The sequence below is a fragment of the Ranitomeya variabilis genome, chromosome 5 (assembly GCF_051348905.1).
Source record: "Ranitomeya variabilis isolate aRanVar5 chromosome 5, aRanVar5.hap1, whole genome shotgun sequence".
NCBI lineage: Eukaryota > Metazoa > Chordata > Amphibia > Anura > Dendrobatidae > Ranitomeya > Ranitomeya variabilis.
The window spans coordinates 505,983,426-506,002,508 of NC_135236.1; the positions used below are offsets into that span (position 1 = coordinate 505,983,426).

At 42.5% G+C, this 19,083-nt stretch overlaps 1 protein-coding gene across 6 annotated transcripts in view; it reads right to left on the reverse strand.

Annotated features, from left to right (window-relative positions):
- The window catches only part of UIMC1 (ubiquitin interaction motif containing 1), a 150,994-nt gene that overhangs the window by 40,530 nt on the left and 91,381 nt on the right, over positions 1-19,083 (reverse strand). For 4 of the 6 annotated variants that reach the window (XM_077265724.1, XM_077265722.1, XM_077265723.1 and 1 more), the window contains exons 9-10: positions 6,307-6,463; positions 6,001-6,061 (exon numbers count right to left, since the gene is read on the reverse strand). In XM_077265724.1, the coding sequence (XP_077121839.1) occupies positions 6,001-6,061; positions 6,307-6,463 (218 nt within the window). Of the gene's footprint in view, positions 1-5,992; positions 6,062-6,306; positions 6,464-19,083 lie in introns of all 6 variants that reach the window. The other 2 variants (XR_013215813.1, XM_077265725.1) reach the window with 1 other exon arrangement.

Below are 19,083 nucleotides of genomic sequence, written 5' to 3' on the forward strand. Positions count from 1 at the left end.
ATGGCGACATCGGGTCACCATGGCAACGATCGAGCCCTCATGATGATGTCTTGGGGGTGCCTTCTAAATGTTGCGATGATAAAATTAAAAAAAACGTATACTCCCCTGTGCCGGCACTGTTCCAGCGGTGTCGGCACTCACGTTCCCGGGGCTCTCGAATGGTTGTTATGACACGTAAGCCCTGCGCCCAATCAGCGCTGGCATCACTGGCCCGTCTTCGAACAAATTAAACATGAAGAGGAAGTCAAGGCAGCGGCTGCTCTCTCACTTCTTCATGTTCACAAGAGCCCTGGGAATGCAAGTGCTGACACCACTGGAATGGGGCTCGCACAGGAGAGGAGAATACGTTTTTTCATTTTATCGATCACAGTTGAGAATAACTTATTTTATCGAGGCCAAACATTTAGATAAAGAAAGGGTTGTTCTAACAGCGGACAACCAATTTAAACCTAAAATGTTTGCAATAAATGTATTTATTTTGATATCAAATATTCTTTTATAAAATTAATTGTAAATTCAGGTGTTTCATTGTAATAACTTACTCTGTTGCATTGTAAACATTCCCATGATATGGTAAAGCAACATTATTTTAATGCAGAAGTCAATAGCATTTTTTTTTCTTAGGCTGTGCGCCAACGATCAGGAATAGTAGCGTTTTGGACGTAGCATAATTATACTTCGTAGATAAAGAAAAAACAATACACTGGCGCTTGGAGAGTGAAGAGTGAGGGGGAAGGGCGGGGGGGAAGAAAATAGCTGCTGGTGATGGAAACAGGGTCTGTGCGTACCCTGTAAGCGAGAAAAAGGAAAACAATAGTATATCACCTGCGCTAGTGTGTGGGGGCTGCAGTTCCCCTGAGGGTTGTGCTAAAGCGCGACAATAGGCAGAAAAATGGCTTGCAATAGTTGTACTAGTGTACTTACTAAGTGCCGGTAAGGTGGTGTAACTGCGGATCCTCCTGATGCTGGGAGTCCGGCTCAAAGCTGCAAGGTCGTGGGATCAGGGGAGCTCGACTCGCTTCGCGCGAGTCAGGTCTGCTGGAGGGACGCGGGAGTCTGGTGGAAAACCGCCAACTTCTGGCGTGCCCTGGCCGGAAGCAACGCTGAAGCGGTGGGGGCGTTGAGAAGGGGCGTGGTAAGCAGTGTGACGTCACAGCTAGTGGCGGGCGTGTATGTGGATTGTCCAATCCAACGCGTTTCGAAGGATGCGATCCTTCTTCGTCAGGGCTGGAGTTCCTCATAGAGCCCTCCTCTTATATAGCAACTGATTTGCCACCCCCTATAGAAAAACCACCTAGTGTCCCTGATTGACGTAACTCGTAAAGGGTATTTGAAGTTGCAGCGTGATTAGTGTGCTAAGTGGCTAATTAGTGAAACATGATTGATGCGGTATGTTACATGGATACTACAGACTGGATTAGGAATGTATGAAGAACTGACATAGATAAATAGGGTTTGTATCATCAAATGGCTTGTGTGGTGAGGGTAATGATTTGAGACCCTGAACCAAAGGATTGATGAAGCAACACCAGAAAAAGAATAACATAAAATGTACAAATATATAAAAACTCCGACAACTTTATTAGTGGAGTGATAAAATATATGGCGAAACAATGACAAATAAAACCGCTAACTAATAATAGATTTTAAAAAAGGAGAGCAGGAAGCTTGACCCCGAAATTGACTAAAAACTTGATTAAAAAATATATGTGGATTGAAAAAATCATTCTCACATGCATAGAGGGCGGATTTTGTGATTCATATGCCAGGATAGAGTAAAACTGTCCTTAGGACCCTAAAACAATACTATATATAGGGGTAACTTGGTATGAATGGTTCACATTAAAAATGGGTTAAAAAGCATATAGCTCAATTTCATAATTGAGTCCTTTAGGGGCCAGGCTGTCTAGCATATAGATCCATTTGGACTCGACTCTGGACATTGCTTTAAGAAAATCTCCGCCCCTTGGGTTTTGCTGGACTATTTGAATTCCAAAAAAACGGATCCCTCCACAGGATTTATTATGTTTTTCTAAAAAGTGGCGGGATAAAGGGTGACCTTTAAAGCCCTTCTGAATATTATCTAGGTGCTCCTTGATCCTGACCTTAAGAGGTCTTTTAGTTCGACCCACATAGATCTTATTGCAGGGGCACTGCAGTATATAAATTACTCCTGTCAATTCACACGTTATGGAGTTTTTAATATGAAATTGCGTAGTGCCACTTGAGTCTGTAAATGTGGTTTGGACCAACTTGCCACTAGATGTACGTTTGCAGCATGAACATCTGCCGCATGGCCTAAAACCCCACCTCAGGGGGTCTGATGATTTTACAAGTGCCCCTTCTCTAGAGAGGACTGGTTTCGTTGTTGGTGCCAAAAGTAGGCCCAAATTTTGCGCCTTGGTGTACACAAATCTGGGGTTATTAGGTATTAAACCCCCAATGCTCTTGTCACATTGAAGAATGGGCCAATGTTTTTTGACTATATTTATGAATTTTTTGTGCCCTACATGAAATTGTGTGACTATGGGTAGGTTCTTTATTTGTGCTTGGGTGTCTTGAGGATTGTTTATTATTTTGACTTTATGGACGAGACTCTCTCTAGGTATACGGCTAACGGCTTGTTGGGCCATATTAAGGGTTTGTGTGTTATAACTTTTGGCTTCAAATTGTTTAGTGATATATGTGGACTCCTCATTATAGTCCTTCAAGTCGGTACAATTTCCTAATACGAGTGTATTGTCCTCGAGGAATGTTTGTGAGCCAGATTGGGAGGTGACAGCTTGTTAGGTGTATAAAGCTGTTTTAATCCACTAGTTTGCGGAAACACCTCGTTTTTAGTTGACCGTGTTCCACATAAATTGTGAGGTCCAGGAAATTGACCTGGGAATTGCTGATGGTAGGGGTAAATTCTAGGCCGAATTGATTATTGTTTAGGTTTGTGATGAAGGAATTGAGTTCAGTTGCGGATCCCTCCCAGATAAACAGGATGTCGTCAATAAAACGACGCCAGAATTTAAATCCTGGGTGTAGTGCGCCTTCCTTACTTATGCGTTGGTGTTCCCAGTACCCTACGTATAGGTTGGCGTAACTTGGCGCAAAGCGTGTGCCCATCGCGGTGCCCCACGTTTGCAGGTAGTACTGTTTCTCATATTGGAAAAAATTATGTTTTAATATGAACCCAATGCTATCGATTATGAATTTAATTTGGGGTTCTTTGTATGTCCCCAGAGTATGTAGGAAGAAATTGGCTGACTTGCACCCTTTTTCATGGTTAATTACCGTATAAAGGGATTTAATGTCCAGAGTCCCCAAAATATAATTGCTTTGCCATATAACGGGTTCCAGGACTTGTATGGTGTGAGTAGTGTCCTTCAAATAAGCTGGGGTAAGGGGCATACATTTTTGTAGGTGTAAATCTACATATTTGGACAAGTTAGCAGTTAAGCAATTGATGCCCAATATAATTGGGTGACCTGGAGGGTTAGCAGTATCTTTGTGGATTTTAGGTACATGATAAAACATGGCTGTTGTGGGTGTTCGATTATTTATAAACTGGAACTCTTTCTTATTTAGTATTCCTAGGGTTTTACCCTTTTGGGCTAGGATATTTAGTTTTTTTTATGTAGTTTGCAGTGGGATTAGAGTTCATTTTTTTGTAAGTGACAGTGTCGTTTAAAAGTCGCAGTGATTCGTTGTGGTATGTAGTGCTGTCTAAAACTACAATTCCCCCACCCTTATCGGCTGGGAGGATAACGATATCATGATTTTTTTGGAGGTCTATGATGGATTTCTTTTCACTAGCGCTAAGGTTATATGAGATATGCTTTGGGTTGTTTTTGTAAAATTTTCTTATATCCGCTGTAACCATAGTTTCAAAAGACCGAAAAGCACTAGAGTACTCATTGATAGGATTAAACGAAGATTGTGGTGCTAGGTTTGTATGGATGTACTCCTGGATATTAGTTGTGGTTGAGTAAGTTATCGTATTGCTGATGGGTTCCTTTTTCAAAAAGTATTTTTTCAAAGCTAGATTGCGCATGAATTTTTTAATGCTAACATATAAATGAAGGGGGTTAGCCGATGCTACAGGGGCGAATTTTAAACCTTTTTGTAGGAGCTTGATTTCACTAGGGGTTAGTTGGTGAGAGCTGAGATTGAAAATTTTGTGTGTGAGATTTTTCAGTAGTTTATTTAATGTTTTCTTTTTGGCGAGTTTCCCACCCCTCTTGCCTCTTTTGGTTTTGAGTTTGGAGCCTGGAAAAAATCACGTTTGATTGTGGATTGTATAGTTTTATTGGCCTTGATATTGAAGACCCTATTTGTACCATTAGGCATTCTATTTGGTATTTTCCTTGAAATTGGAACTGGTACTTGTTTATGCCTGGGATTAGTTTTGTTATGAAATTTGGTACTGGATGTATTAATTGGGACTTGGTGAGAGATGTCACCATTTGTGCTTGTAGTGGGTTGTTCCCATTCAGCCGTAGTCTCTGGATCTTCCGCCATTGTGGATAACCGTGAAAACCTGTTTGAAGTAGGGATTTAAATGTTTACCTCAGAAATGGGCATAATAGCTGGAGAATTTGCTTCATTACTAGATATGTTTGTGGCTAGTTCGTTAGCTGGTGAATTGGTCAGCTCTATTTCATAGTCTGTCCTGGTGCGGACTGACATTGGCGTATACTGAGTAGAGTTGGTGTTTGTATATGTGGAAAATACTAGGGAAATATCCTCTAGGTGGTTAGTTGGGGTAGAGTTGTATTCATCCAACGTAACAAAATGGCTGTCTGGACTGGGGACAGGTTCGTTGTGCTGGTTTATAGGTCTTACATTTTCAAATGGTAGGTTGTCTCTTGAGAATTTTTTCATTTTTTTGGTGATGATTTCTTTTTCTTTTAGCCTGTACATAATGTTAGAAGTGAGATCATGCAAATCTTCAATGTGATTATATGATTTTAATTGCTCAAAAAGTTGCGTGATTGTTTGGCTGATCCCTTTAAGGTTGGTACGGCGTTTCTCAATAATAAAATTGAGAGCTTGACTGGAGAAATCTCTGAACAGGGAATCCCACTCTCTTTGAATGTCAGGATCCCCAAAATCGCCTGCCAGGGCTTTTTGAATGACAAGGCCCTTTGGGACAATGCCTGCTTCTGCGTATTTTTCTAGTGAGGCAATTTCCCATAGGTTCCTCATTTCATTTGTCAATTGTTTTTCAAGTGATCTTAGTAGAGTTTTGACTTGGTCATGCTCATTCGTTGAAAGTTTATGCTGGGAAAACTGGGTTAATATGAATCTACGGCGAAAGTCCCTATCATGTATAAGGGCGTCTATAGCCATATCCAAGCTGCCTGCGTGTGAGGTACACAGAGACTAAGTAGATAAAGAAAAAACAATACACTGGCGCTTGGAGAGTGAAGAGTGAGGGGGAAGGGCGGGGGGGAAGAAAATAGCTGCTGGTGATGGAAACAGGGTCTGTGCGTACCCTGTAAGCGAGAAAAAGGAAAACAATAGTATATCACCTGCGCTAGTGTGTGGGGGCTGCAGTTCCCCTGAGGGTTGTGCTAAAGCGCGACAATATTGTCGCGCCTATTGTCGCGCTTTAGCACAACCCTCAGGGGAACTGCAGCCCCCACACACTAGCGCAGGTGATATACTATTGTTTTCCATAATTATACTTCGTTGTACATTACAAGCACAGTGCCCACGGTGCTTCTTTTTAACGCTGCGTCAACTCGCCTGCGGTGCGGTATTCCGACCTGCAGCATGCCCATTTCTGTAGCGGAGACGCCTAGTCTTCTGTGCGTATGTTCCCCAATAGAATGTCATTACATACAGTAAATCTGCATAGTTCAAAAACACATGTGCGTTTTAAAGGGAAAAGGTAGAACATTGTTTTGGATGCAGGAAAAACATACTATTACTGATCGTGGGCACGTAACCTTACACCGCATACTATTCACCTATGTCAAGGTAAGAAAAATGAGCATACCTACTTACTTGCCATAGCGTTTAGGAGTTAAGTTGATGGATGATCTATCACGACTTCTTGATCGCAAGACTAAACAAATAAAGCAAAAAGACACGCATTGACATTACAATGGTAAGACATACATAAATCTGCTGTGTGAGTACATTACAAAGTGAAAAACTATTTATATGGTTACTAACAATATAAACGAAGAACAATAGCAAAGCACTAGTAATGAATAATTATTAATTATAACTAATTATATAAAATTACATAATTTAATTGTACAAATAATTTACAGATTCACATTAAATTAAATTACAGTCTATACTAACCGGTCAATTCTCGCTGAAAATTTACCCCATCGCAGTATGCTGCATGGCTTTCAATTTCGGTTGCAGGGAATGTAAAATCACACATTGGACATGCAACATCCTTGGAAATAATTTTATCCGGGCAAGTAATGTCCAAATGTTCAGAAGACATACAGGCCTATAAAAAAAATGAAGAATAATTAATACAAAATAAAAAAAGCAGCACATGTCAATTGATTGACACGCAAAAGTCATTGAGAATAAATCTATTGACTGAGCCAGTAAATAAGCAATTAGCTGCAGATGAAAATTAGATATAGAACAACCAGAAAAATTGTGCTTGACCTGTGTTTCATGAAAAAAAAAAAAACTGTCTTGCATTCTGAAATCTGACCAATGAAACTTCCCCTTGCTACTTAGTCATCCACTTGCTGAACTTAAAAGGGAACCTGCCACCTGTTTTGGCTGCTATAAGATGTGGCCATCGCCTTTCAGGGCTTATCTACAGCGTTCTATAATTTTTCAATTCTGACTAATGTCACTTTATGTGGTAATAACGCTGGAACGCTTCAACGGATCCCACTGATGCTGAGAGACACCATTTTCATAACCTACGGTGCTTCTTGTAAGTGGTAAATTTAGGTCGATATAATTTGAATTTATTTATGAAAATATGGAAAATGTGACAACTTTTTAAAATGTTGCCGTTTTTAAACTTTGAATTTGTATGCCCTTAAACCAAAGAGCTATGCTACAGAAAATAGTTAATAAATAACATTCACCAGATGTCTACTTTACATCAGCATCATTTTTTAAACATTTTTGTTAGGAAGTTAGAAGGGTTAAAAGTTTATAAGCAATTTCTTCAACAAAAGTTACAAACCTTTTTTTTTAGGGACAACATCAAATTTAAAGTGACTTAAGTGGGAGGTACACTGGTTATTTTGGTAACTGAGGAACAGACTTCACACTTGGGTACTGCCCTTGTAAGGGCGGGAGTAAAAGCAGGGGCACGACAAGGTGTAATATAGGGACTTTTGCTAACTTTATCCCAATTACTGGACCCCTTCTTCCCCCTCTTTTTCTCTTCAATGGTGGATGAAAAACAGAGAGAATGAATTTATCTTGGTGAGATTATTATTATTATTTTATTATTTATTTATTGTTATAGTGCCATTTATTCCATGGCGCTTTACAAGTGAGGAGGGGTATACATAATAAAAACAAGTACAATAATCTTGAACAATACAAGTCATAACTGGTACAGTAGGAGAGAGGACCCTGCCCGCGAAGGCTCACAATCTACAAGTTCGCGGGCAGGGTCCTCTCTCCTATTGTACCAGTTATGACTTGTATTGTTCAAGATTATTGTACTTGTTTTTATTATGTATACTCCTCCTCACTTGTAAAGCGCCATGGAATAAATGGCGCTATAACAATAAATAAATAATAAAATAATTTAAACACTGGGCAGCTGCGGGCTGCTATTTTTAGGCTGGGGGGGGGGGGGTTAATATCCATGATCCCTTACCGGCCTGAGAATACCAGCCCACAGCTGTACGCTTTTGCAAGGCTGGTTGTAAAAAATGAGGGGGGGACTCCACACCATTTTTTTTTTTTAATTATTTAAATAATTAAAAAATATGGTGTGAGGACTCCACAATTCTTCATAACCAGCCTTGCTGAAGCTGGCAGCATAGGGTTGCAGCACCCAGCTGTGAGTTTTGCCTGACTGGTTATTAGAAATACAGGGAACCCACGCCATTATTTATTTACAGCGCAGGAGCAGGCTGATGAATACTCTCATCAGCTGCTCCTGCTCTCAATGTTATTAGTGGCAGCAGGCGTCGGTTGATGGGAGCAGTAGTTTGATCAGCAGACACCAGTGACCGGAGGTAAACTTAATACCTTCGATCATAGCTGCGGGCTCATGATATAATTTGACAGTGTGGGAACAACAGCTGTCTGACCAGAGATTATGATTTTACAGCCAATCAGAAGCCGTGTTTGCTGCACTCTCATGCACATGACAGCTTGGAAAACACTGGATGTTCGAGCCAACCATTCAACTGAATGTGGTATGGGTACTGATCCTGTACCCAAACTTTTTGTAACTGTTTGGCCAAACCCGAACATCCAGGTGTCCGCCTATCTCTAACAGTGACCACTGTCATTTGTCCTGAAGAAAGGTGCTACTTTGAAGGGTATCTGAGTCAACAGTCTACTTGTCCAGGTGGAGCAGGAATTAACGAATGCAGTTTCACCTGATCCTAAAAGGCCTAGGTGACAGAAAATACACAAAAAGTGATAATACCCCCAAAGTGCTCAAAACTACATTAAAGACGTTACCAATTCTTTAGGTGCTTCATAATAATAAATGCAATGTCGAAGAAAAAACAATGCACATTATCATTTTTCCTGTAAAGATATTACAGTAAGACCCACATTTTTACAGGATAACATGGACCTTAACATTTGTTGTGCAGTTTCTCTTGAGTACACCAATAGTCCATAGGTGATGAAAAACTACTGTTTGAGTACACAGCCGGGCTTGTAAAAGAAGGTGCAGAATTTGACGTTTGGAGAGCAAAATTGGTCATGTCGTGTTTGCAGAGCCCCTGATGTGTCTAAACAGTGGAAACCCCACCCACAAGTGAACCCATTTTGGAAACTTCACCCCTCATGGAACTTATCTAGAGTTGTGGTGAGCACCTTGAACCCACATGTGCTTCACAGAATTTTATAACATTGCGCAGTGAAAATGAAAAAGAAAAATTTTTCCCACAAAAATTTTGCTTTAGACCCAAATTTTTCCTTTTCACAAGCGTATCAAGAAAAAATAAACCACCCAATTTATTGTGCAATTTCTCCCGACTATACCAATGCCCACTATATTGGGGAAAGCTAGTGTTCGTGAGCACAGCAGGGCTCCAAAAGAAAGGAGTGCCGTTTTGGGAAGCAGACTGCTCGTATGGTTTGCGTGCACAATACTACAATTGCAGTGCCCTTCTATTGCAAGAAGTGCAGTAAACCCCAATAAAATGACCCCATTTTATAAACTACACCTTCAAGGAATTCATCTAGGGTTATGATGAGCAGATGGATCCCACAGGTGAGTGACAGAATTGTATAAAATTGGGACTTGAAAACAAATTTTTATTTTACTCCAAATTTTTAATTTTCACATAGAATAATAGGATGAAATAGACTCAAACATCTATAAAGCAACTTCTTCCAAATACAGCAATACCCTATATGTGGTCATACACTTCTGTTTGGGCGTACAGCAGGGATCAGTAGTGAGAGACCGCCAATTGGCTGTTAGGGAGCAGTTTCCTGGAGTACGGTAGTTTGCGGGCACCATTTGCATACTGCCTAAGCTTCCAATACAGCAGAAATTACCAAAAAGTTACCCCATTTTGCAATTTACACTCAGGGAAATAATCCAGGGGTTGTAGGGACTCACTCACTCCGATAGGCATTAGGTCTTAGACCAATTTCACACGTCCTCCTGATATTTCCAGCACCGGAAAAAACAGTACCGAAGGTATCAGTGTTCATGTGTGCAATACTTGTTGCATACGTGTGACAACCATTTGCTGCCCATGTGCCGCATCAGAACCATACGTACCGTTGCCTGGGAAGCAGTGGTACAGAAAGTGCTGTTTCCTGGCTCTCCTCAATTTCCCTGGCTCTGCCGACCAGTGCGAGCAGAGAAGAATGACGAGTTATATTCAACTGATAACAGCGACAGCAGGTGGCTGCTAATGGGAATATTACTCCCATCAGCCTACACCTGCTGCCACTAATAACACTTAAAGCAGGCGGTGGCTGATAGAAGCATTCATCAGCCGCCGCCTGCGCTATACATAAACAAAAATGGCGTGGGTTCCCCTGTATTTTTGATAACCTGCCAGTCAAAATTCACATCTGGGGGCTGGAACAATCAGCTGTCAGCATTGGCAAAGCTGGTAATCAAGAATAGAAGAGTCCCCACGCTGTTTTTTTTTTTTTAATTATTTAAATAAACAATTAAAAACAAACAAAAAAAAGGGGAGTGGGGTCCCCCCCATTTTTGACAACCAGCCTTGCTAACGCAGACAGCTGGGTGCTGGTAATCTCAGGCTGGTAAGGGCCCATGGATATTGACCCCCCAGCCTAAAAATAGTAGCCCACAGCCATCCAGAAAAGGCACATGAATTAGTTGCGCCAATTCTGGTGCTTTGCCCTGCTCTTCGCACTTGAACTTGAAGCGGTGGCAAGTGGGGTTCATATTTGTGGGGTGGATGTCACCTTTGTATTGTCCGGTGATATCAAACCCCTATGTTAGTAATGGAGAGGCATCTATAAGACACCTATCCATTACTAACCCTATAGTTATACAGGTCCTTCTCAAAAAATTAGCATATACAGTGCCTACAAGTAGTATTCAACCCCCTGCAGATTTAGCAGGTTTACACATTTGGAATTAACTTGGCATTGTGACATTTGGACTGTAGATCAGCCTGGAAGTGTGAAATGCACTGCAGCAAAAAAGAATGTTATTTCTTTGTTTATTTTTTTTTTTTAAATCGTGAAAAGTCTTTTCAGAGGGTCATTTATTATTCAACCCCTCAACCCACCAGAATTCTGTTTGGTTCCCCTAAAGTATTAAGAAGTAGTTCAGGCACAAAGAACAATGAGCTTCACATGTTTGGATTAATTATCTCTTTTTCCAGCCTTTTCTGACTATTTAAGACCCTCCCCAAACTTGTGAACAGCACTCAAACATGGTCAACATGGGAAAGACAAAGGAGCATTCCAAGGCCATCAGAGACAAGATCGTGGAGGGTCACAAGGCTGGCAAGGGGTACAAAACCCTTTCCAAGGAGTTGGGCCTACCTGTCTCCACTGTTGGGAGCATCATCCGGAAGTGGAAGGCTTATGGAACTACTGTTAGCCTTCCACGGCCTGGACAGCCTTTGAAAGTTTCCTCCCGTGCCGAGGCCAGGCTTGTCCGAAGAGTCAAGGCTAACCCAAGGACAACAAGGAAGGAGCTCCGGGAAGATCTCATGGCAGTGGGGACATTGGTTTCAGTCAATACCATAAGTAACGTACTCCACCGCAATGGTCTCCGTTCCAGACGAGCCCGTAAGGTACCTTTACTTTCAACGTGTCATGTCAAGGCTCGTCTACAGTTTGCTCATGATCACTTGGAGGACTCTGAGACTGACTGGTTCAAGGTTCTCTGGTCTGATGAGACCAAGATCGAGATCTTTGGTGCCAACCACACACGTGACGTTTGGAGACTGGATGGCACTGCATACGACCCCAAGAATACCATCCCTACAGTCAAGCATGGTGGTGGCAGCATCATGCTGTGGGGCTGTTTCTCAGCCAAGGGGCCTGGCCATCTGGTCTGCATCCATGGGAAGATGGATAGCACGGCCTACCTGGAGATTTTGGCCAAGAACCTCCGCTCCTCCATCAAGGATCTTAAGATGGGTCGTCATTTCATCTTCCAACAAGACAACGACCCAAAGCACACAGCCAAGAAAACCAAGGCCTGGTTCAAGAGGCAAAAAATCAAGGTGTTGCAGTGGCCTAGTCAGTCTCCTGACCTTAACCCAATTGAAAACTTGTGGAAGGAGCTCAAGATTAAAGTCCACATGAGACGCCCAAAGAACCTAGATAACTTGGAGAAGATCTGCATGGAGGAGTGGGCCAAGATAACTCCAGAGACCTGTGCCGGCCTGATCAGGTCTTATAAAAGACGATTATTAGCTGTAATTGCAAACAAAGTTTATTCCACAAAAATATTAAACCTAGGGGTTGAATAATAATTGACCCACACTTTTATGTTTAAAATTTATAAAAATTTAACTGAGCAACAAAACTTTTTCGTTTGTAAGATTTATGCATCTGTTAATAAATCCTGCTCTTGTTTGAAGTTTGAAGGCTCTAACTTATTTGCATCTTATTAAACCTGCTAAATCTGCAGGGGGTTGAATACTACTTGTAGGCACTGTAGTGTTAAATTTCATTATTTACCATAATGTAATGATTACAATTAAAATGTCATATATTATAGATTCATTATCCACCAACTGAAATTTGTCAGGTCTTTTATTGTTTTAATACTGATGATTTTGGCATACAACTCCTGATAACCCAAAAAACCTGTCTTAATAAATTAGCATATTTCACCCGACCAATCAAATAAAAGTGTTTTTTAATACCAAACAAAAAAACCATCAAATAATAATGTTCAGTTATGCACTCAATACTTGGTCGGGAATCCTTTGGCAGAAATGACTGCTTCAATGCGGCGTGGCATGGAGGCAATCAGCCTGTGACACTGCTGAGATGTTATGGAGGCCCAGGATGCTTCAATAGCGGCCTTAAGCTCATCCAGAGTGTTGGGTCTTGCGTCTCTCAACTTTCTCTTCACAATATCCCACAGATTCTCTATGGGGTTCAGGTCAGGAGAGTTGGCAGGCCAATTGAGCACAGTAATACCATGGTCAGTAAACCATTTACCAGTGGTTTTGGCACTGTGAGCAGGTGCCAGGTCGTGCTGAAAAATGAAATCTTCATCTCCATAAAGCATTTCAGCCGATGGAAGCATGAAGTGCTCCAAAATCTCCTGACAGCTAGCTGCATTGACCCTGCCCTTGATGAAACACAGTGGACCAACACCAGCAGCTGACATGGCACCCCACACGATCACTGACTGTGGGTACTTGACACTGGACTTCAGGCATTTTGGCATTTCCTTCTCCCCAGTCTTCCTCCAGACTCTGGCACCTTGATTTCCGAATGACATGCAAAATTTGAGTCTTGCCGTCTGGCTATAAAGTACTGTACAGCCACTTATGGATTATTGCCACATTACGCAGAAATTGTGGGACAAATTTTGGTGCTATTTTTCTCCATGGTATAAAATTCCTTGAGGCACATGTGGTGTGGGCAGGACCCTAGATGAGTACCGTATATACTAGAGTACAAGCTGACCCCCCTAATTTTGCCACAAAAAACTGGGAAAACTTAATGACTCGAGTATAAGCCTAGGGTGGAAAATGCAGCAGCTACCTGTAAATTTCAAAAATAATAATAGATACCAATAAAAGTAAAATTAATTGAGACATCAGTAGGTTAAATGTTGAATCAGGAGCCCCATATAATGCTCAATACAGTTCATGATGGGCCCCATAAGATGCTCCATATTAAAATACGCCCCATATAGTGATCCATATTCAAATGTGCCACATATAATGCTCCATGCAGTTAATTATGGCCCCATAAGATGCTCCATATACAAATATGCCCCATATAATGCTCCATACAGTTCAGTATGGCCCCATAAGATGCTCCATACAGTTCAGTATGGCCCCATAAGATGCTCCATATACAAATATGCCCCATATAAGGGTATGTGCACACGATGCAGAAAACGCTGTGCTTCCGCAGCTGCGGGTCCACAGCAGTTTCCCATGAGTTTACACTACAATGTAAACCTATGGGAAACAAAAAACGCTGTGCACATGCTGCGGAAAAAAACGTGCGGAAACGCAGCGGTTTACATTCCGCAGCATGTCACTTCTTTCTGCGGATTCCGCAGCGGTTTTACAGCCACTCCTATAGAAAACAGCAGTTGTAAAAACGCAGTGAAATCCGCAGAAAAACCGCGGTAAATCCGGGATAAATCTGCAGCAAAAACGCAGTGTTTTTGCCCTGCAGATTTATCAAATCCACTGCGGAACAGAATACGTGTGCACATAGCCTAATGCTCCATACAGTTCATTATGGCCCCATAGATGCTCCATATACAAATATGCCCCATATAATGCTCCATACAGTTCATTATGGCCCCATAGATGCTCCATATACAAATATGCCCCATATAATGCTCCATACAGTTCATTATGGCCCCATAGATGCTCCATATACAAATATGCCCCATATAATGCTCCATACAGTTCAGTATGGCCCCATAGATGCTCCATATAACAATGTGCCACATATAATGCTGCTGCTGCTGCAATAAAAAAACAAAAAAAAAAAACCATTCACCTCTCGTCGCTGCTCCTCAGCGTCCAGTCTCTCCGCAGTGACTGTTCAGGCAGAGGGCGGCGCGCACACTAATACGTCATCGCGCCCTCTGACATGAACAGTCAGTGCAGATGACGCGGAAGACGGAGCGGCGCTGATGCTGGAACGAGGGACGGGTGAATATTTAATACTCACCTGCTCCCGGCGCAGTCCCTGGCAGCTTCTCCCGGACAGATGGTCTCCGGCGCCCGCAGCTTCTTCCTGTATTGAGCGGTCACTGGTACCGCTCATTACAGTAATGAATATGCGGCTCCACCCCTATGGGAGTGGAGTCCATATTCATTACTGTAATGAGCGGTACCACGTGACCGATGAACAGAGGAAGAAGGTGCCGGCGCTGGAGACCATGGGACATGCAGGGACCGCGTTAGGAGCAGGCGAGTATGTGACCGTCGTCGCTCCCCCTCACCCGCTGACCCCCCCGCCTTCCATGACTCGAGTATAAGCCGAGAGGGGCACTTTCATCCCATTTTTTGGGGCTGAAAATCTCAGCTTATACTCGAGTATATACGGTAAATTGAGCGATGTAGTTTGTAAAATAGGTTCACTTATGGGGGGAGTGACAGTGTCACTGGCGCCTTATGTGAGGGGAGATATGTGTCGCAAACGTTGCTTTCCTGCATGATGTGAAAGCCATAAGTGTTTTCTCCAGCATGATATGCGCGGAGAGCAATCCAGTCGCTATATGGGCCTGACTTTCATGGTGTGTAGGTCAGAGATGGGCAGGATGCTAGGTTTGTTTTTCTTTGTCTGTGTTGCGTGGAGGAGAGGAAGCCTCCAGACCTACAGCTCCTGCGAGAGCTGCCACATGTATTGTCCCATAGGAACTGGGCAGGACTGTATATGAACTTTTTATTTTCATTTGAGCCAGAAAAGCTGTCTTCTGTTACCAGTTTGGGTTTTTGGTTTATGATGCATTAAACCACTCAGAGACTTTAACCACACATGTGCCTGTCTCTACCTCGAGGAGCAGCTACAGTATTTTTCAGACCATAAGCCGCACTTTTTTTCCTCCAAATTTGGGAGGAAAGTGTGGGTGCGTCTTATGGTCCAAATGTAACATGTGGGGAGGGGGGGAGCGGCAGAGTGGGATCGCACTCACAGGAGGCAGGAAAATGTCCCCACTGCAGGAATCCAGAGCTGGGGAAACCACATGGTCCCGATGATTAAAGTGAAGTGAATATTCATCAGCCACTTCCCCCACCTGTCAGCACCCAGCATTAAGCGGGGAGCAGCAAATGAATATTCCTTCACTTAACCTGGGGACCCACATGGTTTCCCCAGCGCTGGATTCCAGCAGCGGCTGGGTAGATCGTGTGTTCGTTGGAGGAGGGGGCAGGAGCAGGGTGCCACAGGAGGGATCACCGCATACCTGACAGTACAGCCCCAGCCGGGCTGTGCTGGATGCTGAGTGCTCCTGTGTAAGGTTATGAAGAGGGTGGGCTGGAGCATCACATGAAAGCACAAAGCCCTCTATTCATTATGTCATCAGGTCCTGAAGACGTACTAGAGTACCAGAATCTGCAAGCTTCTTCTTACATGACCTGTGGAGAGGCAATATTAGGGAGGGCTCTGTGTGGTCATGGGATGCTGCAGCTCTTCATTGCTTCACCACAGCGTGGCTGGCTGCGGGACCTGCACATGTAAGAATTAATTAAAATTACAACACATAAAAATGCACTCTGCCACTACTGTGGTGAACTATAACTCCCAGAATGTCCCAGGATCTGCAGGACATGCTGGGAGTTATAGTTCTCCCTTGGGATCTTAAAGCAGCACTTCAGTGTTATTTTTCAGTGCTGGAGTGGTGCTTTTAATATAAGCCCTGTGCCCCCATTCTTATACTCACCCTTCAGCATCTTCATATAGTACTTTACAGTCACCACGCTGGTCCCGCAGCACCATCTTCTACTCGTAGCTTCCAACATAATAACATACTATTATATATAACACCACATATGATAGTATGTTATTTATGTTATTAAATATTTTACCACATTTTTTGTTTCAAATATTTTTTTCCCTACTTTCCACCTCTAAAACCTGGGTGCGTCTTATAGTCTGAAAAATACGGTAAGTGAACTGACCTTCCTCAGGGGTTTCTGCTGTGACACTGGTCAGATTTAAAAAACAAGGCTCGGTCATTACCGTAGAAAGTGGCTCGGTCAGGTTAACATTACATTTACCCAGCAAAGGCCGCCACAAAGAAAATATGTTTAAAAACCAGTTTCCAGCAAATATGCTGAACAGAAAAGCCAAACCAGCCCATTACAAAAAAATAAACACATTAAAATGAGTAGAGTAGCTTTCTACATGAGACCATCCCTTTACGCAGATCCAAATCTTGCTCCAACGCCTACCAGACTAGTTCCATGGGTCTAAAGGACCAAGAAAAGACTGCTCCATAGTTTAACACTTTTCTTTTCAGGAAAGGAGTTAGAAGCATGAGTCCTCGATGTTGCTCACAGCCAGCTATAACTATCACCTTTGCTCATTTTGGACGTTCTATTCCTTGAACGTATTTTTGACTGTTATTTGAATCGAGCTCGTAATAAACTTCTAAAACCACCCAGTAGGGAAATATCCTTGTCCAGTGCCCAGGAGTGTTTGGGAAAGCGCGTACAACTCTTCACAACTGCAATGTGAGAAACATTTGCTCGCCACTTTACACAGCGCAGCTTCTCAGTTCTCATGCTTCCAAGGCGCCTGTAACATTGATTTACCTGCTGGAATTTCATTTGTGAATGTGTTTGTCAGCTTGGAAACTGGCACAATTAGAGGGAAGGTGCCAAAACACTGAATGCAAGTGGATCTGGCTGCTCAAATTGAGTGAAAGAAGGACGGCCCCAAACCTGTAACGTAGAGTCACTGCAGATCCTCACCGAGCATGCAGCACATCTCACTGCAGGGTGGTAATATAATAATGATGGACCATGTCGAACTGCTAAACAAACAGCACGACCAGTCAGATCTAGTGTGCTTTTCAGGGCTTTTACTGGTACAGCCCCAGTAATGCTTTCCTTTCAGTTTGTTGAAGTGGCTTTATTCTTAGAATAAATTATGTGAGTCCTAACTATTATCTTCACTGTTATAATATACAATAACAAATTATATAGTGGTAAAGTGGTAGCCAGAAAAATCGATGTGAATACTTTTCTACCCAATGATGGCAAAAGTGTTCTAGGAGTGATACCTTTATTGGCTAACCACAAAATAATGTTCGCAAGCTTTCAGAGCACAGTGGCTCCTTCTTCAGGCAGGATTATATAGGAGCCACTGTGCTCTGAAAGCTTGCAAACATTGACTTCACTGTTATATAAATTTAAAGGGGTATTCCCATCACAAAGATCCTATCCCAATACGTAGTAAATGTATAATAATATCAGCAAATACCTCCAATTAGAAATGCAGTATAGTTCTTCTGATTAGCTATGTCACTTATATGTGCAGTCAGATAAGGCAGCACACTGCGGCGCTAAGACATGCAAACATGAAACATGAAAATTGAACTGCATTACTGCACTAGAAATGTGAAAAATGAGAGCGTTTAGCGCACAAATTGGCCAATTTATGTGTACCTGGTAGCCACTTTACGGCATCTCTCGTATACCAGGTCCTACACTTGCCTTACCTCACTGAGAATAAACGTCTTCATCTGACTGGGAACCTACTGTGAATCCTCTTAGACTAAACTTCTCTATCTCTATGGAGGGGTAACGGACCAGCTGCGATTAAAACACCTGTGGCTAAGAGGTGGAGTGCTCAGTCAGAAGGCTAATGGATACAAATCTAAAAACTGACCGTCACATCCAAACATTTGTATCCATTAGGCTTCTTTCACACTTCAGTCGTTTGGCGTCAGTCACTTCCGACAAAGTGACGGATCGACGGATCCGTCACAATTGTTGGAAAAACGGATGTAACGGATCCGTTTTTTTGACGGATCCGTTACTCGGGGGTTGTATATACATTTTGGAGCATGCGCAATTGAAAAAAATTGAAAAAACGGATTGGGGCGACGGATCCGTCGAAATAACGGTTGCGACGGATCCGTCGCCCATAGGTGGCCATTCTATGGAATGACGGACGCGACGGATCCGTCGCGATCCGTCATTTCAACGGAGACAAAAAACGTTGCAATGACCGTCAATGTCTAGATGACGTCCGCTAAATTTTGACGGATCCGTCGCATGACGGATGGAACGGACGACCATCCGTCACAATCCGTCGCTAATGCAAGTCTATGGGGAAAAAAACGGATCCGTCGAAAAAAAAAAACGGATCCGTTTTTTGAGGAAAATGACGGTTTTACACTGACGCCAAACAACTGAAGTGTGAAAGAGGCCTTAGCCTTCTGACTGAGCACTCCACCTCTTAGCCACAGGTGTTTTAATCGCAGCAGGTCCGTTACCCCTCCATAGAGATAGAGAAATTTAGTCTTTAGTAACAGGTACAGGGCTCGCATGGTTGTTATAGGGGCTATACAACACTGTATAGCCAAATTTTAAATGCATTTTGGGGGGGTGATGAACTCCCTTTAAAAAAAAATAAAAAATATATGAGTAGACCACAAAACTAAACAACATAGACGAAACCTTCTACACTCATTCCTTATAAAAACATAATCTTGGAAGAAAGCAGGAGGGACTGAAAACTTTTAGCCTCAGTCTTTTCAAAGAATTAATGCTGCTTTATTCCTTAAACTTC